This window comes from Pempheris klunzingeri, chromosome 5 (genome assembly GCF_042242105.1).
Source record: "Pempheris klunzingeri isolate RE-2024b chromosome 5, fPemKlu1.hap1, whole genome shotgun sequence".
Classification (NCBI taxonomy): Eukaryota; Metazoa; Chordata; class Actinopteri; order Acropomatiformes; family Pempheridae; genus Pempheris; species Pempheris klunzingeri.
The window spans coordinates 27870448-27892500 of record NC_092016.1 but is presented as its reverse complement, the minus strand read 5'-3'; the positions used below and the strand labels follow the sequence as shown (position 1 = coordinate 27892500).

The 22053-nt window shown below is 41.6% G+C and overlaps 1 protein-coding gene and 2 long non-coding RNA genes across 3 annotated transcripts in view; 2 read left to right on the top strand and 1 right to left on the bottom strand.

Annotated features, from left to right (window-relative positions):
* Nucleotides 1-13351, bottom strand: part of cry2 (cryptochrome circadian regulator 2) — a 16893-nt gene extending 3542 nt beyond the window's left edge. Inside the window, exons 1-8 of the mRNA XM_070830814.1 lie at nt 13086-13351; nt 10546-10654; nt 9682-9824; nt 5011-5195; nt 3478-3566; nt 2810-2950; nt 2482-2607; nt 705-890 (exon numbers count right to left, since the gene is read on the bottom strand). Of these exons, the coding sequence (XP_070686915.1) occupies nt 705-890; nt 2482-2607; nt 2810-2950; nt 3478-3566; nt 5011-5195; nt 9682-9824; nt 10546-10654; nt 13086-13243 (1137 nt within the window). The 5' untranslated portion in view covers nt 13244-13351. The remainder of the gene's footprint in view (nt 1-704; nt 891-2481; nt 2608-2809; nt 2951-3477; nt 3567-5010; nt 5196-9681; nt 9825-10545; nt 10655-13085) is intronic.
* Nucleotides 13352-15285: 1934 nt separating this feature from the next.
* On the top strand, nt 15286-15664 carry LOC139201499 (uncharacterized). The gene is made up of 3 exons (XR_011584315.1): nt 15286-15366; nt 15453-15531; nt 15605-15664. It is a non-coding gene; the product is annotated as an uncharacterized lncRNA (long non-coding RNA).
* Nucleotides 15665-21267: 5603 nt separating this feature from the next.
* LOC139201500 (uncharacterized) lies at nt 21268-21646 on the top strand. Its single transcript, XR_011584316.1, has 3 exons — nt 21268-21348; nt 21435-21513; nt 21587-21646. It is a non-coding gene; the product is annotated as an uncharacterized lncRNA (long non-coding RNA).
* The last annotated feature ends 407 nt before the right edge of the window (nt 21647-22053 follow it).

Here is a 22053-nt window from a genome sequence, read left to right as displayed (position 1 = left end):
TGAAGCTCTTGAGCTTTTGTAAAAAAGAAATAGGCTGCATGCCTGTCCAAGCAGACAAACTACACTGACCTGAGTTGTGGAAAATTTAACCTTTAAATCCTTCAAGATGCTTCTTTGGGAATCTTTCTTGTTTCAGTGTAAATATATGCATGGTGAAGGACAAATTATGGCTGAAAATCACAAGAAATTCCAACATTTATTCTGCACTTATTTCATCGGCCACCACACAGCAGTACTGGCTTTGTAATGGATGTAAACCTCTTTGGAAGAAGCTGAACATGTGTTTTCAGTGTATGTTACTCTACTGTAACCCTAATAACGGAATATCTTATCATATGAACACATGTGTTCTCTGAATTATATGCGTTTTGTGTATATCTTTACTGACTGACTAATTCTTCCACACATCAAATGCTGGATAAGAGTTTAGGATTAACGACCATCTACATGCCCTTACTGCCTCATGGTCACAGCAACAGCTGCAGACGACAGGACTTCAATCTCTTGTGACAAAGATCATGTGATTTATATGAAACGTACATGTGATACACATGAAATATATCTCTGTTCCAGCAAAAATTCAGGCAGCGTCGCCCAAACTGCAGCCGGATGCAGACACACTGTAGACACGCCCCGACACGTGCAGAAGTGCGAGGGCCCTTCAATGCTGCTTGCAGCTTTAATTAAAAACTGTTCTGCCCTACCTTCATGCCACTCTCCCAGCTGATCCACAGGTCTCCCCTGGTGAGGAAACAGGCCACAGCATGTCGGGCCAGGTGGTGGATCCAGCCCTCCTGTCTCAGCTGGGTCATAATGGCATCAATCCATGGAAAACCAGTCCGACCTTCAGCCCACTTGGCCAGTGCCTCTGGGTTCTGGTCCCATGGGATCTGGCATGTATGACACAAGAGAGTGATATTAGCTATATACTGGGGGTTTCACAAAATAGTCTCCTATCAAAACCACTAGTCAACACTGAGCATCGTTGAAGACTAATCATTTATCTGAGGTTTTAGCTCAGTGCAGTAATAAAACAGTGGCAGTGATTCTAGAACAGTAATGAAGCTGGGGGCACTGTGGGTCTATGCTACACAACTGCCGACTACCAACCTCGCGTACAGTACAGTACCATGCTAATATTACAGCGTTAGCTCAGTGAATGAGAGTGTGTAGCTGAGCAGCAGCTCCCACTCATTATTCAGCTCAGTGGTGTAACTGAATGACCCAATTCTTTCTCTCTGTAGGAACAGATACATTTGTCTACCTCTCCTTAATAACTCTATTATTATTCAGATATTAACTATTGTCACTGTTACCATATTGCTAATTATTATTAGTCATATTCCTATTGTCAGTACTATAGTTGCTGTTAGTATTTTGGCTCTCTCTCTCTGTCCAACCTCCACCCAAGTTGGACCCCAACAGAAAGCCCCCCCTCTGAGCCTAGTTCTGTTCGAGGTTTCTTCCCATTAAAGGGGAGTTCTTCCTCCACTGTTTCCTAATATAATATCTGATGCTGCTCATGTGGGGATTCTTGAATCCTTAAATATGAATTCCTGAATCGTTGGGTCTCTTCATTAAAGAGTTTGGTCTGAGCTGCTCTTCATGGAAAGAGTCTTGAGATAACACTGTTATGAATTATATAAATAAAGATAAAAACTAAATGGTGATGCCTGTAAAGCTAAACTCCCAGAGGTCCAAAATCAAACTGAAAAGTGATCAGGCTCACCATTTGTGCAACAAATTCTTTTGAAAATCATAAATATTAAAGTATTTATTACAGAAAAGTAATGAAATAAAATATCAGTCATTTTATTTTTGGCATTTTGTTGTGGCCATGGTAGAAGCAAGATAATACTCTTCAAGTCTGTACAATCTGTGATTGTAATGGATGACGCAGAAGTTAAGAACCACTCAATGCCAAGCCTGAAAAGTTCTTCCGTGGTTTTATTCCTTACATAATGCCTCTAGCTGAAGATCCCTGGGTTCTTATTCTGTCAAGCTGTTGGGGGCAGTTGGTTTTGGGCCCATGGAAAAACATTGAACTGTACTGCATCGTATACACTGTTCTTTTGGGTTCACTACCTTCTAAACTGGCAGTTGGTGACACTGTTATTCAGTGTTCAGTGTTACACTAGGTGTAATTAGGAAGTGAGTCTCTGATGTGTTTTGTCATCAGTGCAGTATGCAAGTGTAGCATATGTCTTGAACCACATTTATAATTATTAATTACAACATCTTGGAACCTTACATTTTCAAATTCATTTAGCATATGCACTGTGGTGCTTGGCAAGTTGTTGCCTTTCATATAAAATGCCCATATTAATATCTGACTCACAAACACCTATATATCAGACAGATGCTCACATCTACGTGCCAGAGTGCTGACATCATTATGGGATCAAATTTGTTCTCGACTTTCCTCCCTTCCCCCCTAAAGTGTGAACCTCTTCTTTTGAACTGTGCAATGCAAAGGCTCACCTGAACACAGATGGGGTTTCCCTCCATGCGGTCAAAGTTTGGGTTGTTGGTGGCAGCTGTGTAGAAGAACTCCCTCCATAACAACTGGCCGAACAGGGACAGAGGAGGACTGCAACGCTTACGCAGCTGATGGAGAGCACAAGAGAGAAAGAGTGAAAGAACAATGAGGGAAGAAGAGAAGATAACTGCTGCAAAAAGTTATCATTCCAAATGTGATGGTCAAAGGCAGTAATGAACTATCTTAATTGGAGAGCAGAGGAAATAGGCAGCAGTGTGTGTTTGTACTGCCTAAGCTGACATTCTTGAGTGTCTGGGATGTCCACAATACCTTCATGTAGAGTTCTCTGAGGTTGTAGTACAAAACCCTACAGGACAAACAACCGAAGCGTATGTATGGGCTGAGGCCAGTAGGACTGGCATACAGAGAGCATGTGTTGACCCGAGGGTGCTCAAAGTTGGCCACCCACACCTGTAAGGACAGACACAGTAAGGGCACTCAAGGGATCATCTCTTATATCTGTATACTATTATTCAATATACAATATTTTCCATTTATTAACATTACATAACAGTTGTCATTAAATTCACCTTGACGAACTTTTTCAACACCGAGTCAGATTCATGACCCAGTTGCTGTCTTAGATTTGCATTCACACATGAATTCCAGTCTCTTCTATTTTGCAGTTCTTTTGCAATACCTCCTGCACAAATGTCTCATTTTAAAAATGTGCTCAAAGAGCACAATACTAACCTTCCTGACAGCTTTCAATGTCAAAGATCTGCAGGAAATGTTGGTTTTGAATGGCAGGCACTTAACAGTGATAAAAAACAGTAAAGTAGAGGAGACAGGAAATAAATGTATATAAAATATACACAAATATGTATATAAAAAATAAAATGTATGGCTTCTATGGTGAGAGGCGGAATTTAGAGAGTATAAGACTCTGTAGTTGTAAAACTCCTATACCAGTAATGTAGTTTTAATGTCAAGTTTACCTTTTTGTCCAGGTGCTTGTTCAGTCTGTCCAGGGCTTCTGACTCTCCTCCCTGCCAAATAGCTGGAGATAAACCCTCTGTCCTGAAACCTGGACGCATATTCACATGGAGACAAGGTCAAATACAAAGCAGCTATTTAATAAAACAACTGAATGTCTAATAAGGTAGTCAAACGTTTGGACAAACCTTCTCATTGAATGATTTTTCTTTATTTTTATTATTCTCTATATTGTAGATTAATATTGAAAACATCAAAGCTATGAAGGCACACATGTGGAATTATGATTATTATTAATATGTTTTCTATTTATAGAATCCACCTTTTGCTTTGATGCCAGCTTTGCACACTTGGCATTCTGTCAGTCAGCTTCATGAGGCCGTCACCTGGAGTGGTTTTCAATTAACCCGTGTGCCTTGTCAAAAGTTTATTTGTGGAATTTCTTGCTTTCTTAATGTGTTTGAGACCATCAGCTGTGCAGAGGTAGGGTTGGTACACAGTTCTATACAGAGAATAGTTCTATTTGACTACTGTTCTAATCCATATTATGGCAAGAACCTCGACAGTCCAACATTACTTTAAGTTGTGCACATTGTGCAAATTTTAAGAACTTTGAATGTATCCTCAAGTGCAGTCACGAGAATGTGAGCGGATGGTGTGGGGGAGGGGCTTCGCTGGTGACTCCATTGGTGATTTATTCCAAACTTAAGGCCCACTGAACCAGCATGGCTACCACAGCATTCTGCAGCGACACACCATCCCATCTGTTTGTGCTTAGTGGGACCATCACTTGTTTTCCAACAGGACAATGAGCCCAAACACACCTCCAGGCTGTTTAAGGGCTATATGACCAAGAAGGAGGGTGATGGAGCGCTGCATAAGATGACCTGAACTTCACAATCACTCGACCTAAACCCAACTGAGATGGTTTGGGATGAGCTGGACCCCAGAGTGAAGGAAAAGCAGGCACCTCTGGGAGCTCCTTCAAGACTGCTGGAAAACCATTCCAGGTGACGACCTCATGATGATTTTGATTATAGAGAATGCAAACACTTTTTCTGTTTACTACATGATTTCACGTGTTCCTTCCTAGTTTGGATGTCTTCAATATTAATCTAAAATGTAGAAAATAATAAAAAATAAAGAAAAAACATTGTATAAGAAGGTGTGTCCAATTTTTTGACTGATACTGTCTGACTAAAGTCCTTGGGAGTTGTGCGTTTTAACAGATAAAAATGGTAACTGTAATCTTGGCGAAACAGATTAACGCATATTTTTACTAAATGTTCAATTGGTCTGACAGGATGTGTAGAGTACAGTTAGGCAAGGCGTCCTAGACACTAGTACTCAGTTAAATACAGCACTATGGATTTATTTATCAAATCATTCATTAATAAATCCCATCACATCCTCTCTTGATGTTGTGCCTTAGTATACCTAGAGAACAACAAAATATAAAGAGCTCATCAGCATTATGAGTCATACAGTACAGCTGCCACATTACATTCTGAAAATATAATAAAACAAAGATATACCTAGTTCTTCCAGTGAAGGTATACTATATAGCTGGTCATGGTTGTCAGCTATTTTAGTGCAACATTTATCCATCTGCTGCTGAGTGATGGGAGGCAGAGGTCTCCTGGGCAACTCCAGTCTGCTCACAATGCTCTGAAACCGCTTAAAGGTCAGAGGAGGACTGTTGTTGTTCATCTCAATTATCCTGTGACAAATACAGAAAAGTAGAGCAATATACAGCAGAATTTATGTAACAGGTTATGTCAGAGGCAGTTTTCTGTTGAAACAACCTAATACACGGAGCCCAACTGTACAAAATGTTATATAAAGAAGGTAAAAGTTGGAAATGTGTAATTTCATTAAATACTGTATTTAATGTAAAACTGAATATCATCAGGTTGAAGCCAAAAGGTCACCTTGAATCTAAAATGCCCATTCCACTATACTAAACTGATGTATGGACATAGAGAGGTTGAATCCTGAGGGCAGTGAAAGAAGAAAGGTAACAGGATTATTAGAAAATCAAATTAATTATTTTCTTGTGAACATGGAAGTGCTCAGTAGATTGAGGTATTCTGCCTGATAAATGAGGACAGTGTTGGTCAGATGGTGGCCTTGAGCAGGTCCGAATAACCAGAAGTGAGAGCATGATATTTTCCAGTGTCCCCACAGGGACTGACTACCTGTAGCGGGTGTGCTTTTATTAAACGATAACAAGATCAAACCTTTTAGTTGCAGTTGTTTCTTCCACTTACTTGTATTCTAAAATGCTACCTTAACATTCATGTGTGTGTTTTGTTCAAAACAATATTTTGGCTGAGTATCTAAAACTAAAAATGTAACTCTCAGCTCCCATATAACCACTAACATGGTATTAGTATATTCTGAAAAATGAACGATCAGATGATTCTTAATTGTTTAGGGGTGGCAAAGTCAGTCTGTTGGTCGGTCTGTCTTTCATTTGTAGCACTGCTGCTGCGACTTTCTCAGTTGGTCACACATTTTTTCTGGTACAGAATGCTATTAACCAATGACCTTGCATACTGATGACTAGTTGTCTTCATTTGGTTATGCTTTGGTTATGGTTATGGTTTTGCATTGATTAAAGATTTCACAGTGACTTGACATTTCCAAAATATTTCACTCTGAATATTAAGTTTCACTGCCTCAAAGAGTGCTTAATAATATGTAATAATAATAATAATAATAATAAGTTATCTTCTATTATACCATTTTAAAAGAAAGCAGCAGCCATGGGTGTTGTGTCAGTGCATTTACTCAAACACTGTACTTGTAGAAATTTGATGTACAAAGGCAAATATCATACTTTGTACTCCACTACACTCACTTATCAGCTTAAGATACTATTAACTTTGCAGAATCAGATTGACAAAAAGCTTAATGTATCCAGCCTGACAACTAGTTGACCTGACTGATGCGTACCTCCACAACCTCATTCTAAGCCAAATCTGCATTTTGCAGTTAGACAAGGGAATTATCAGTACTGGTGCGCTCAGAGAAAGAGGCATGGGCATTATGACCTACATAGTTGACAGGCTAATTCTCACCACATCCAGGCAGGAGGTGAAAGCCCACACAGTGCTGGTTATTCAGTAAATCACGCAGTTGAGCGTCGCCATCAACCATACCGAGTTATAAGATGCTCTACCTCTGGAGTCTAGCGCCATGACTGCATGGTTGTGAGAGCAGTGGCCAAGCATCATGTCACTTCTCATCTGGTGGTGGCTACAGCATACAAGCATATGAGCTCCATGTCCCTGCATCAGTGTGGAGGGAAGTGGTGTTTTGGGACTCTTCCAGGTGCTTTTGCAAAGATGTGTGGCTGGGGTGCATTCCTCATGCGTTGTCACGACTGTCTCCCTAACAGGTTAAGGTGGGAGTCAAGCTGCACGGCTGAGCAGGCAAGCATGTCATGGTGAGGTCAAAAAACTACCTCAACAGACAGGGGCGTGTCAGGTCACCAGTGCTGCACAAGATGGCAGCCTTCCACATTCCAGGGTCTATATGACAAGTGGACGTAGCCACTGTGACATCACCCATTGGTTTGTGGACTCTTGTTTTAAAACAGGGGTGTCCAACACGGCGATTGCAATCGACGGGGAGATCGCGTGACATTGAAAAAAAAAGATTTTAGTCCATCATCTATCATCCATAATTAGGACAAAGCGGTTCAGAAAATGAATGAATGTATGTCTCCTCCCTATGGAGTTTGTGACTGAGATCTTCTCTGCTACGGGTCCTGGGCAGGGACATGAGCGGTCAAACACACTAGCTACTGCAAAACTCCAGCAAGCGAAGTGACCTAGTTAGCCTTCCAATTTATATCTACTAAAGAAGAGATACTCTGGGATGGGGAAGAGGATAGGAAGGGATATTCAACTCCATTCAGTGCAAGTCATCAGAGGAAGGTAGTGAGAGGCAATACTGATGGTTCCATCACTGTTTGTCACCTATGTGCATTACTGCTGTCAGTTTTTATGTGTAATACCAAGGGTTACATTAGCTGCAGGTATGCAGTGTGCACCAACATATATAAAGTATACTCAGTATATATAGAAATAAATATATGTTTAGCATTTTTAATGTAGGTAGATCATTTTGACCTGGTCATTTTAAAAGTAGCTCGCAAGCCAAACAGTGTGCCCCCCTGTTAAAGTCTTGAGTTTGGCTTTATGGGCATCAGACTCCTTTTTGAAGCCAGTGAGTCGACCCCTGCTGGCCATTACAAAGAAGGCAGGTTTAAGGCACTTTTTTCCGCTTTGGCTTAAATTTTCAGACCTGGAAGCTACATCTACTTCTTTTATACAGTTGGTGCCCTCAGACAAGGTAGCACAGGTCAGCTGTTCACAGGTCAAAAGCAACTGTCCTCAAAGAATCACCAATATTTGCTGCAACATTTCATGACAATCTGGCTGGTAGTTATTACTGGGCCAAAATTCTGGACAGAAAAAAGGACAGACTGATGTGGCCAAACCGAAAGTACCCTACTGTACTTCTGAAATGCAATAAAGGAGTGAACCATTTTTGCCAAATCTCTAACTGAAGTGCACCTTTACAAGGACTTAGAAGACATCTCAATTTGTTTTTCACCGTTAAGGGCTCCTTTTCAGATAGTTTTCAGCTTTGTAATCTTACAGACAATAAAGAATCTTGACAAGTTGTATAGCTGTATGTATAACTGGATGTATATCTGCATCATTGGTTGGTGGAATTGCAGCAACGATGGCTTCCTATTGGTCAATTCACTGGTACTCCTATGAGTGAACACAGTAAACTGAACAGGTCCAAACTACAAACATAAACCTCTGCTGCTGTATCCACTCATACAGTATTCTTACACAAGCAGGCCAGTAACACTCCGATTCATTATGCAATACTGTGTTGATCTGGCTGTAGAAGGAAAGACACAGCCAGGCTTATACATGGGGAAAGCCCTTTGGTACTCCCTCTGCTCTTACTCATTCTACCACCTGGTCCAAGCACATGGACGGGGGTGTGACATGCAGTAACATTAGATGACCATTGGAGGGCTCTGCTGTATGTGATGCTGTAAGAGGGGATTTAGATTGTTCAGATTTTGTTCAGCATCTTCTTGGATGTTGTTGACTATTAGTGGCCAGAATCTCTCAAACTGACAAGTTCCAACAAGACAATGAGAGAATGATAGTCGCTGAGTTTTTCAATTTACCTGAAGCAGGACATCGTGTCCCTTTGCTCATTAAGGGGGTGTTTTAAGTGTGTTTATGATCCTCTCATCAAAACCTCAGCAAAAAAGAAAATAAGCTTGTTTCCCAAAATGTCCCAAACTATTCTTTTAAGAAGCAGCATTTAAAGCAGTGCATGTATAGAACTACAGTCTTTACACCAAGGGCCCCATCTTCATTGCACAAGCACAACACCCAAACTGGTCTTGGGCTCACAGACTGTGTTGGTGTCTCCTGCTATTTTTGTTCAGGTATGTGCAAGTAGCTCAAAGTGGAATATAGTTCAGAGGATATGGTGATTAGTAAATACACTCACATATCTGGCCTCATTGCTGTAAAACACCTGCGCGACCATGAACCAATGGAAAGACATGCTTGCTTCAGGAAATCATATTATTGTCTGAATAGGGCCTGTGTGGAGCCTGACCTCCTCCTGCTTACGTAGGTTTTCTCCAGGTACTACAGCTTCCTCCCATGGTCCAAAGACATGTGGTTTAGATAAACTAGTGACCCTGAATTTCCCGTAGGTGTGAGTGTGTTGTTTGTCTCCATGTGTAAGCAACCCATCCAGGGAGTACCCCGCCTCACACACTATGTCAGCTACGATTGGCTGAGCTGCGGCAATCCGATGTCCGCTGCATAAGCAGCAGAATACTAAATTATAGCAGGCCCGTACAATTATTTGTGGAGGGGTGTGTGTTTATTCTGTAGCACGCTATTCTCAAAGTAACGTCTAAGAACCAATTTCCATCAAAACACCAATAACTCACTTTGCACTGCTGATTGTTACACCAACATGAAAACGGGGTCCTAAACGTGCTGGTGACCTCAACCCTTTGTCAACGGCCAGAATTCTAGCAGGTGAATTCAATGTAAAGGGTTCTAAATTAAGTCAAACGATCTCTCGTCAGTGTTGACCAACAAAATTTGAACACACTGAAAAATGAATGAGTGTGTATTACAAACCTATCCAGGTTGTAGAGGGTGTGGGAGTTTCTGACAATGGTCTCCACTCCAAACTCTTGAGCCATCTTGATAATGGCCCCATCCCTTTCCTTCCCATAAGGCTCTGGGTCATATTCAAATGTCAGCCTTGTCACTTTCCATTCCTGTCGTGCGGTACGGACAGAAAAATAGAAACACACAGAGAGAGAGAGATTTATGGTTTTCACTCATGTTTGCCCACAGCTGGCCCAGTGTAGTCAGCACCAAACAGTAGACACACAAAGTTAGAGACTAGCTGCTGACAGATAGTGAGTTGGCAGGCAAGTTAAATTATTGACTTTTTAAGACCTTTTTAATGACACATTGAATCCAAACCAAAGCATGATGGCAAACCAATAGGTAAAAAAATGGCCTGGAATTATTTATTATCACATCACGTTACAGTGCTACTCTAAGTGGAAAGGAGGGTTTTCAAATACAGTGTCTCTTAGATTCTGTTGCCTATAAACTGGAAAAAAAACAGCCAATGCCAATACAACGATGAGAGCAGCTGACAAATGTATGTGTGTATTTCAACCCCTAGAACTGCACAGTAAACGGAAAATATAAGCTTCAGCCAACACTGGGATATTTTCTATTCTCGAAATATGGATAATGGTTCTGACTGGCATGACATCTAAAAGCAGGACAACATTCTTTAAACAGGAGTCTGTAATCTCACACACAGCTCTTGTTCTGAGTGAACATAATAGTCAGCAGAGACAGTTTGGCAACAGGTCAAGATTTAAGGCTTTCTTTAAAACACTCTCTGCCTCTACTGTGGAGTCGTTTTGGTCAAGACCTTTCCTGTTTGTGTAATGAAAAGTGGTGGGCGAGAATGCAGACCTTTAAAAGCCTTGGGAAAACATCAGTGGGCTGCCCTCTAACGACAAACAATCGGGAGCGGAGCTTCTTCAGACTGTGGTCCAGGTCCTCCAGAGCCTCCAGCAGGAATCTGTTCATACACACACACATATGGAGCAAATGTCATTGGTAAGAAACTTTACCCAACTACAAAGCAGCCGGGCGTAGAGCTCTTCTTGATTGTTTCTTAATACAGTGATAGAACACCGTCATCAAATCATCGTTCACAGCCACGAATACAACCTGTATGGGTAAATAACACTGACTCCAGCGGTCACTGTGTGAATGCTTTTCCAAAGAGCAAAAACAAAACAATAAAAGTCTTGATGCATAGTTTGATGAAGTGTAGGTGGTCTGATGTTTCACCCATGATGGTTCACCAAAACTGAAGTACTTGTTACACTTGTGTGCAGCTTTTAATCAACTTACTGCTGCAGTTTCTTCTTTTTCATTCATCCATGCTGAATAAAAAAGCACCAATTTCAAACATCACTGATTAAAATCTTGTCAGAAGCAGAGCTTTTGGATGATTTAAGCTGCAATGGGTAGCTTTGAGAATAGTGTGGACTTTGAAAGGATATCACTTCCATGTCCCTCCTACTCTTACTCCTACTACACTACAGAGGAGGCTGTCATACACACACAGGCTAACCACGGCAACTGAAGAGGCCAGGTGGGTACACCAAGTGCGTGGCACACACTAACACTGCAGAGAGCACAGCTGCCAGCTGCTGGCTCATGATCTCCCAACTGTTCTGCTGGAGTTTCGATTCCTTTGAATTTTTGTCCCCACATGCTCACATGGGTTTTTTTCTGAAAATGCCATCAGGACCACCAACAGGACCCCGAGTAACCTGATTTATAAAGGTTTTCATTCAGTTTGCTCAAAAAGTATACATTTTCAGTTTATTTACAATGTTTTAATGCAGTATAGCAGTGATGCTGTCAGGTGCATGATGGGTATGCTAGTCAGTCTTTCTGAGAGTAAAACAACAAATTCAAATGCAGTAGATAGTATTAATAATGCCACTCCACACTCTTCTACACGCTACTGGTGGATTAATGTGATAACAAAAGAATAACTATTACTCAAATCTATCTATAATAATACTATATTTTAGCCTCTTTGATTTTGTTGTCTTTGAAAGTGTTCTTAAATTCAGAATATTTTGAAAAAACACAGAACGTCCAGGAAAAAAAGCTAACCAAGATGGGAATCCTGTGTTTTAGCGTCAAATGCTCTGTCAGTTCAGCTAAATCACAAAACACCAACCACTATCAGGCTATGCAGAAATGTTTGGTTTCATACACCAGTGCTTTGAGATATTGATCCCCATCTCCTCATAGTAATGTCTTTTAAAATGAAAAAGCATTAGTGCAGAGTTTACTCTGTATATTTAATAGAACTGGGACACACTTCAACAGAGGCTGTCAGACAAATATCAGCAGATGTATTCAGTGATTGGTTCAAAAACCTGTTGGTGGTTGTTGGATCTAAATAGTAGATGGTCTGTATTTGTAAAGCACCTTTCTGGTCATTTCGACTACTCAAAGCGCTTTTACATCACATCCTCATTCACCATCATTCATACTGGAGGAATCTAAGATAGATGGATAGAAATACTTAATTGATCCCCGGGGGGAAATTCTAAAGTTAAGTTGGAGGAGACTGTTCTTTCACACACTTTTGAAGTTGCTTCAGGAGCAGGTTGGGGTTCAGTGTCTTGTCCAAGGACACTTCACACACTGACTCAGAGGAGCTGGGGATGGAACCACCATCCACTGTACCTCTGAGCCACAGCCCTGGGGTAAAAAGATGAAAGTTGGCTGTGCATCCTGCCATGACTCTAATGGGAATGAGACACACAACAAAAACGCCAATTCCCAATTTTTGGCATGAAATGCATTCTAATCACATTTTTGCAATCAACATTTGCATTACTTTAAAAATGAAAAGCTATCTTTAGCCCAGCTTAATGTAGGTGCTCAGTAAACTCTTTCAGGCAACAGGCCATCAACTGGGGTTTCTTAGCTTAAATAACTAGTTGCGTATAATGATCTCTCAGCTGTTTTTCATCAAACCTCTGCCAGACACGTTGGCCGCTTGTCAACATAGTGGACATGGTTGTTGTTGCTGTATACAATCTAGCAGCCTTATTTCATTCAGAAACACACACGCTTTTTAAAACACTATTTAACAATTGATTAGTAACTCATGTGTATGCCGTACTGATTCGTTAAAAAAAAGTGGTCGTCTTGTGGGTGGGGGTTATTTGCCAGTATACAAAGATAATATCTAATTGATTGGTTTCCTCTGTGGTGCTTAGCATAGCATCCTCTCCATTTTAAGCTAGCGCTAGCTAACTGTCGTGGGGTGGAGGCCCGAGCCTGGACTCCAAGCGCTGACCATTTCACGCTAGAAGGTATTGAATCATATAAACCGCGAGCTGCTAAATAGTTTTCTTAATATACCAGCATTTCACGGAACTCAAACTTGTCACGGATAAAGTTAAGTCACGAACCTCCATCGGTTGATTCCCACATTAGCGGCGCCTGCAAACCACGGGTCCAGGATATAAACACAGCGCACTGTGTCCGCTCCATTCAGGGCCTCTTGCAACGCCGGATTATCGTGTAACCGCAGCCCTTTGCGAAACCAGTGCACTGAATTCACCACCATGACTACTTCTTAGTCCATTATTAGAAAAACATCCAAAGGAATCGGTCGAAATGAAGCCAAAAAATGAAGATTTAAGGGCGAAACCAGTGACACTTTCAGAGACTACCAAGAAACTTCCCTGGCTGTCAAACGAACACTAACACGGAGGGGGCGTGGACGGCCCGCTATGTTATTATCCCGTGTCTGTTCGCTGATTGGCCACACTCTCAAACGTCAACAGGAATTATAAAACTGAAGAACTTTGATTGGTTAATTGGCAAAAGCAGAGCGCTGGTTCACGTTTACGAGGAGATTTAAGATAGAATGTGATCATTTTTACAGAACAGTGTTAGATATTCCGAGTGATGGGCCGTGTTATTTAGCTCAATACTTGCAAACTATGCAAATAAAAACTGCGATTTTTAAGTTCTCAAATATCTGTTTGTTATTATTAACAATCATCAGGCAAAAGTGCTCATTTGTGTCATGGCAGGAATTCTACAATTGTTCTTTTTCTGTGGTGAAATGATTGGGAAATGTACTTGTTTATCACACACACTCAATTCTTTCCTTCCTTGTGGAATCTTTAGGAGATATTCTGTAAATATGATGTAATCTGATTGGTCAAACATATACATACAGCAACTTGCACTAGAATAGAATAGAATAGATAGACTTTATTGTCTGCCCCAGATGGTGACAGAAATTCTCCTTTGACAATGCTCCAACAATAAAATACAACACATATCACACACACAGATGACAAGTGAAATGTTAAAAGGAAACAGCAGCCAATACATGCCAAATATATGTACTGTTCAGTGTCTTATTTCATGTTGTTCAGGGTGGTTATGGGAATAAAGGATTTTTTATAGATGCTTTTGCGGGCCAGTGGGACTTTGTAACGTCTGCCTGATGGAAGTAGCTGGAAGGAGTGATGGAGGGGGTGAGAGGGGTCCTCTGTGATCAGGGTGGCTTTCCTGATCACAGAGCGGTGATACAGTTTGGAGACATGAGTGAACCAATGATTTTGCTGGCCTAATTAACAATACGGGAGAGTTTTGTTTTGTGGTTAGTGGAGAGGGAGCTGTACCAGGATGCAATACTGAATGTGAGGATGGATTCAATGAGTGAGGTGTAGACCAGGGTTAAAATGCCTAGCACTGTATATTAACATTTTTGGTGGCATAGAAAGTTCATTTAACTTCAGGAGATTGTCTGTACGTATTAGATTGAGACAGAAACATAACAATAGGGAAGTCCAAAGAGTTCAGTACATATAATGATCGGATGAAACAAACATGGAGTTATTTGGCCATGATGCCAAGCGGTAGGTTTGGAGGAGAAAGGGTGGGGCATTCAATCCTACAAACATTGTACCTACTGTATTATCAGGTGCGGTAGGGGTATGTATTATATTATACTTTTGAGTTGTTTTGCTGACTGGTGCATTGCCAAAAAGTGTGCAGGATAAAGAAGAAGGAACTATAGTTATTATTAAACCATCTGCTAGAAAGTGGAAATCTGGGATGCAACTGGGTATTCCACCAGGACAATTACCTTCAACAAACTTCAAAAGTGGCTTTGTGATGGCTAAATCCATCTTGAGATAGAGGGATAGCTTGGTAGAATGGTAGAATGCTAGAATGAGGTCAGCACGCCCTAAATTGGAGAGGCTTGCAGAAAAACATACTTTAGCCAATCCAAAAGCTCACCTGGAAAAAATCACTTTGGGAGTGTGTTATATTTGCAATATTTTCACTGCTTTGCATTGCCATTAGACAGGGAACTGAAACTGCTATAGACAGGGTTATCATTTTAAACAAGCATAAAACACTGAGTTACAAAGCGATAGGAAGGAGAGCAAAGACCATCACTCTGTAAACTGACACCTTTTTCTCATGATCATCGACAAATAAATACATAAATGTTCCTTTTCACTTCCTAGCAAAGAAAGCCTTTAAGAAGCCCATCCTGGTCAATTGTCTCCTTCTTAATGAGGAGAGCAATCAACCACTCCCTGGCTCCTTTACTAGCAGCTGTTACTACTGAGCAATCAGTCTCCACTGCACTGAGAATCATTTAAAAGCAGCTCTTAGCCCTTGAAGACACTACAGACTGAGTCCTGTTGTGGAAAGCTGCAGGTTTGTGAGCATGTTGTTTCATCTGTAAGGATCCTTGTTGGTATTGATCTAACCTCATTGCTGGCTGTAACTTTCCTGTTTTGTAGTTGGGTAGTCTCTTAGGACAGGTCACACATCAACATCAACTTCATCCAGAGTTGACCCTCTTAATTGCAACAGAATGAGGTAACTATGAAAGCACCACCAAAAAGGACAAACTTTAAGAACTGTATGATCTAAAACTAAAATGTGTCTGTAGGGTGTTGTGGATTTCATGTCTGCTGATTGGAAGCATCACCTGTGGCCCTGTGGGAAAGGGTAAGATGTGCTGTCTTTATTAAATTATTAAATTAATGCTAGTTCCTACTAAACCCCTTATTTCTCCTCAGGCTATGGATCGAATTCTGATACATTTGTGCAACAGCAGTTTTCTCCAGGGTATGGTTTCAGTGGAAAAGGGGTGAGTTCTGACCCAGGCAGCAGCTTCCCTCTACCAAGTCAACCCAACCCAAGCTTTGACAAAGCAGTTCAACTTCCTGCTCCTTACGATGCTGTTTCCGGTGCTGACCCTGGCAGTTACGGCAACTTCTTTGATGTTTCCAGCAGTGGCACAAACATGGCCAAGGGTCAAGAGTTTGACAGTGGTTATGCTAGCTTTGGGGACGAATATGGAGCTGTTTATGCAGCCAAGTCTAGTGGGTATGATGGCAGTGCTCCAGGTGGCAGCTATGACATGTCAGCCGGTGCTTATGATGGGGACGGCCCTTACGGGTTTGTTGCGGCCACTCATGAGCAGTCAAACTATGGATTTGCTCCCAGCTACGGTACTGGTGAAGAGAACCCTAAGCCAGTTTTCAGCGACCAGTCTGATCTCGATCCAGTCTACTCCTTCAGCTCTCGGTCAAGCTATCAGCGAGGAAGAGCTATCTTTGCTCAAACTCACTACACCCCAGGAGGGCCCCCACTCATGCCAGTATCCCGACGCATCAGCAAACCAGCTTCAAAGCAAAGCAGCCCTTTTAAAGCTCACACCAAAGGTGGCTTCTAAAGATCTTTCAAGTGAGGCACACTTTATGTAACGTTTGTTTTTTTTTTTTGGCATTTTATTATTTGATTAACTGACAACTTTTGCTTTTTCAGGTCCCAGTGCTCCAAGGTGACTGTTGTTGACCAGATGCCAATAAATGATTCTCTTGCATTCTAGTTTCTGAGGTTTTTCTGTTGGAATGCATGAAGTTAACCACTGACTCTGTGAAACTAATGGTAGTTGAGACACGTTGTCAAATGAGAATCATGATTCTCAAATCTGCACTTTATTTTTATCACACTTGCATTTCTTTCTGCTTTCACACATGATTACATGTACCAAATTGATAACCTGAATCTCTACAGTTAATTCAATCGGTAGCTCAACATGCATATTCATGTATTATATTTGTGTGTGACTAAGTCAGGTCCATAGATGATGGCCAGAGGCGAACCCAGACTCTCAATAGGGAAGGGGTTCTTAATACATTAAATTAGTATGCCTTCATTGTGTTTCTGCTGTTGGGTCCACATACGAATCACATGACCAATCTGTGCTTTATAGTACCAACAATTGGTGATCTCTGATCAACAGTGAGGCTTTGAGTCATTACATGCCTACTATTGTGCAAGTATGGCTCGCATGTCTTAATTTCAATTTTATATCCGAAGGAAAAAGGTGCAAAGAAACTTGTGAAACAATTAATACATCTCACAATTTTAAAGCGTGGTGCTTGAATTTTTCTGTTATGACTTTTTCTGATGGATTCTCATAGCTTCTGCAGATCACTACAAAGCTTTTAGTTCATGTTGTGTTAGCACATGAAGGCTACTTATTCTTTAGTGAATCCGAATAATTTGGCTTCCTCAGTAATTTAAACAGTTTCCAACAGCACTATCAAAGTAGTGCTCATGACAATAGCATCAGCCAATCCCATGATACCAGGATGATGCATGACGCTGTATAATTTGAGCAACTGTTTGAGTATTCAGGAACACAAATACATCCATGCTAAATACACCAATGACAAACCATGTTGGGCTGATTAAATCATGTCCAAACCTGTACATGATAATTTGTCACATGGAGTGTGTTTATACAAACAGTCTGCAGATTTTAGATTCATATTTTATTTGGTCTTAGATATTCTGGGTGGTGGACAGTGTTATTTAGCTTAAAACTTGCACCACCATGAGCAAACTACCTGCCATATAAAAAAATGGAAGTCATTGCAGAATTATATTTATAATTTATATTAAGTTACGCAGATTGTGTATGTATATGTGTGTGTATGTATATATATATATATATATAGAGAGAGAGAGAGATTTAAATATAAAACATAATATTTAAATATCTACAGATATCTTTTATTTATAGACTTAACAGAAGTGGATTGCAATAGATGGAGTCAGAGTATTCACACGACTGTTCTCAAATTGTCTTTTTTTGTGGTGAAATGTTTATCTCACACACTCATAATTCTTTCCTTACTTTTAGAATTTTTAGGAGGTATTCTGTGAATATCATATAATATACATACAACAATTTACAGCACTGTATATTAACACAATGTGTAATTTTGGTGGCATAGAAAGTTCATTTAACTTCAGGAGATTGTCTCTAAACTTCCTGTCAGTGATTATGATTTACTACAGTTGATAACTTCTCTGTGCCTGCATGAACAGGGCTTGTTTGTCTGTACGTATTAGATTGAGACAGAAACATAATAATAGGGAAGTCCAAAGAGTTCAGTACATATAATGATCGGATGAAACAAACATGGAGTTATTTGGCCACGATACCAAGCGGTAGGTTTGGAGGAGAAAGAGTGGGGCATTCAATCCTACAAACATTGTACCTACTGTATTATCAGGCGCGGTAGGGGTATGTATTATGCTTTTGAGTTGTTTTGCTGACTGGTGCATTGCCAAAAAGTGTGCAGGATAAAGAAGAAGGAACTATAGTTATTATTAAACCATCTGCTAGAAAGTGGAAATCTGGGATGCAACTGGGTATTCCACCAGGACAATTACCTTCAACAAACTTCAAAAGTGGCTTTGTGATGGCTACATCCATCTTGAGATAGAGGGATATCTTGGTTTATTTGGAGAGGGGTTGTATGAGGAATTTATTCACAATTAGTCTATTACCTACAGTAGAATGCAGTCAGCACACCATAAATTGGAGCAGCAGGCAGAAAAACATACTTCAGCCAATCCAAAAGCTCACCTGAAAAAAATCACTTTAGGTGTGAGTAATATTTGCAGTATTTTCACAGCTTTACATTGCCATTTTACAGCCCTGTCAACAGGGAACTTAAGGTTACTATGGTAACCCCGGTTCTCTGAGAACTGAGGGAGGTATCTCACTATGGCAAGCGCCTTCTGAGATGTAGCCCACTCCTGGATTGCAGACTTGTGAGTATCCCCACGTCCGCCTGGCACCTCTCACCCTGGGCAACTTCGTAAAAGGAGAGAGTCCAGTCCCTCTCCAGGAGTTTGGTTCCAGAGCCGACACTCAGCGGTAGAGTGGGTCGTCCTTCAATCAGAAGGTCGGGGGTTCGATCCCCAGCTCCTATGGGTCAACATGTCAAAGTGTCCTTGGGCAAGACACTGAACCCCAACTTGCTCCTGAAGCAGCTTCAGTGTGTGAATGAGTGTGAAAGAATAGTCTCCTCCAAAAATTAGATTCCTCCTGAATGAATGATGGGTGAATGAGGATGTGACGTAAAAGCGCTTTGAGTAGTTGGAATAACTAGAAAGGAGCTATACAAATACAGACCATTTACCATTTACCATTCACCATTACTATGCGTAGAGGCGAGCCCAACTATATCTAACGGGTAGCGTTCAGCCTCCTACACCAGCTTCTTCCCCGACAGAGAGGTGACGTTCCATAACCCAGTCTACGATGCCGGGGGTCCACACGCCCAGGACCCCGCTTTGGCCCATTGCCCGGCTTGCCATGCACCCAACCCCTGTAATGGCCCCCACAGGTGGTGAGCCCATGGGACGGCGGTTCCATGTCATTACTTCGGGCGTGGCCAGTCTGGGCCCTGTGGATACCAGGCCCAGCCACCAGACCACGGTGCTCCCCTCCTAGGTCTGGCTCCAGGAGGGGGCCCCGGTTTCCCTAACCTGGGCGAGGGAACACTGAACGTCTGGCTCAGCTTCATACAGGGTTTTTTGAACAGTTCTTAGTGTGGCCCCACCCCTGGAACCACTTTGCCTTGGGAGACCCTATCAAGGTCTATACCCCCCAACAACACAGCTCCCAGGTTCACAGGGGCGCACAAACTGCCTCACCACGATAAGGTGGCGATTTGTTGGGGGAGTATCTTTAAAACCATCAGACTCCATTCATTAAAACAGTCATTTTACATTACAGTGAGTTGCTGTGCCGACCAAGGGAAGGGAGCTCAAGTATCCTGGTCTTGTATGGGGTCTTGTTCATGAGTGAGGATAAGATGGAGCAGGAGATGGACGGGTGGATTGATGCAGCACTAGGAAGAAACAAAAATAGCAGGAGGTTGCCAAAATGAGGAAATAGAATAGAATAATTATCAAGTAAGTGACTGGCAATCTGGTGCTGAAAACAAAAGTTAGTTATGTGAGGAAATTGCTAAATGTTGGACAACCCAGTGCTAGAAATGGAAACGGGCTGAGTTTGCTGGCATGAGGGAACTCGTTACCGTTTTACCAAAAATGGAATGATACACTGCACGAAACACCAAAATTTGGGTCAAAATACAAGCATGTGGCATCAGCTCAGACCTTTGCAGACTTTCTTTTCTTTCCCCTCCTGTAAAAAAAACTTTAGGAAGAACAGAATAGGAATTCAACAACTGACATTAAGAGGAAATAAATTGGGTAATGGAATAGTAGAATCCTGACCTGCTTACCCAGCACCGTTAGTATGTGTTAGAAAAGTTTATATTGAGTGAGGAGGTCAGGGCTTACTGGGGAATGTCTGTGACTTTGTACTGCTAGAAATGTATGGAAGACATGTTTTTAGGCCTCCCTGGCCTTAGTGCAACAATTTTATGAGAATTACAGGGTGGCTTTCTAGAGGCTGATCACTATGGAGGTGGAACACTAACCAGTGTGCAGGCCCATGGTGACAGCTCTGAATGCAATACGGAAATACGAGGCATTTCCTACTAAAGGCATAAACTCATAAAAAGTCAGTGGGGATCAGAGAGGAAAGGAGAGGAGCTGAGAGGAGAGGAGCCATCCACTGCAGCTGCTCCTCTGTCCTGCCAAGGTGTGGTGAAGAAGGTGGCTGGCATTGTCCATGATGGCCTGCAGTTTGCTCTGTGTGCATGTCTCCACCACCTCCCCAGTGAATCCAGGCCCCAGCCCAGCAATGAACCAGACTTTTTAATCAGCTCGTCCAGCCGCCTGGTGTTCTCAGCTGTCATGTTACCTCTCCAGCAGACTGCAACATAAAATAGTGCTACTGACTGATGCAATAGTGCGGCTTATTGTTACTATGTTTAGAATAGTTTTTGGACCACAATGGAGCTCTATAGGAATACATGATACATCAGGCTTTGGATACACAGACAGTACTTGTTAGTAGGATCGATTCATTGTGGGTTTCGGTCTTGGATTGTAAACCATAAGAGTTATAGGCAGGGTTATCATTTTAAACAAGCACAAAACACTGAGTTACAAAGCGATAGGAAGGAGAGCAAAGACCATCACTCTGTAAACTGACACCTTTTTCTCATGATCATCGACAAATAAATACATAAATGTTCCTTTTCACTTCCTAGCAAAGAAAGCCTTTAAGAAGCCCATCCTGGTCAATTGTCTCCTTCTTAATGAGGAGAGCAATCAACCACTCCCTGGCTCCTTTACTAGCAGCTGTTACTACTGAGCAATCAGTCTCCACTGCACTGAGAATCATTTAAAAGCAGCTCTTAGCCCTTGAAGACACTACAGACTGAGTCCTGTTGTGGAAAGCTGCAGGTTTGTGAGCATGTTGTTTCATCTGTAAGGCTCCTTGTTGGTATTGATCTAACCTCATTGCTGGCTGTAACTTTCCTGTTTTGTAGTTGGGTAGTCTCTTAGGACAGGTCACACATCAACATCAACTTCATCCAGAGTTGACCCTCTTAATTGCAACAGAATGAGGTAACTATGAAAGCACCACCAAAAAGGACAAACTTTAAGAACCGTATGATCTAAAACTAAAATGTGTCTGTAGGGTGTTGTGGATTTCATGTCTGCTGATTGGAAGCATCACCTGTGGCCCTGTGGGAAAGGGTAAGATGTGCTGTCTTTATTTAATGATTAACTACTGAAGCTCTGAAGAACTCCAAGTGCTTACTTGAATTGAATTAATGCTGGTTCCTACTAAACCCCTTATTTCTCCTCAGGCTATGGATCGAATTCTGATACATTTGTGCAACAGCAGTTTTCTCCAGGGTATGGTTTCAGTGGAAAAGGGGTGAGTTCTGACCCAGGCAGCAGCTTCCCTCTACCAAGTCAACCCAACCCAAGCTTTGACAAAGCAGTTCAACTTCCTGCTCCTTACGATGCTGTTTCCGGTGCTGACCCTGGCAGTTACGGCAACTTCTTTGATGTTTCCAGCAGTGTCACAAACATGGCCAAGGGTCAAGAGTTTGACAGTGGTTATGCTAGCTTTGGGGACGAATATGGAGCTGTTTATGC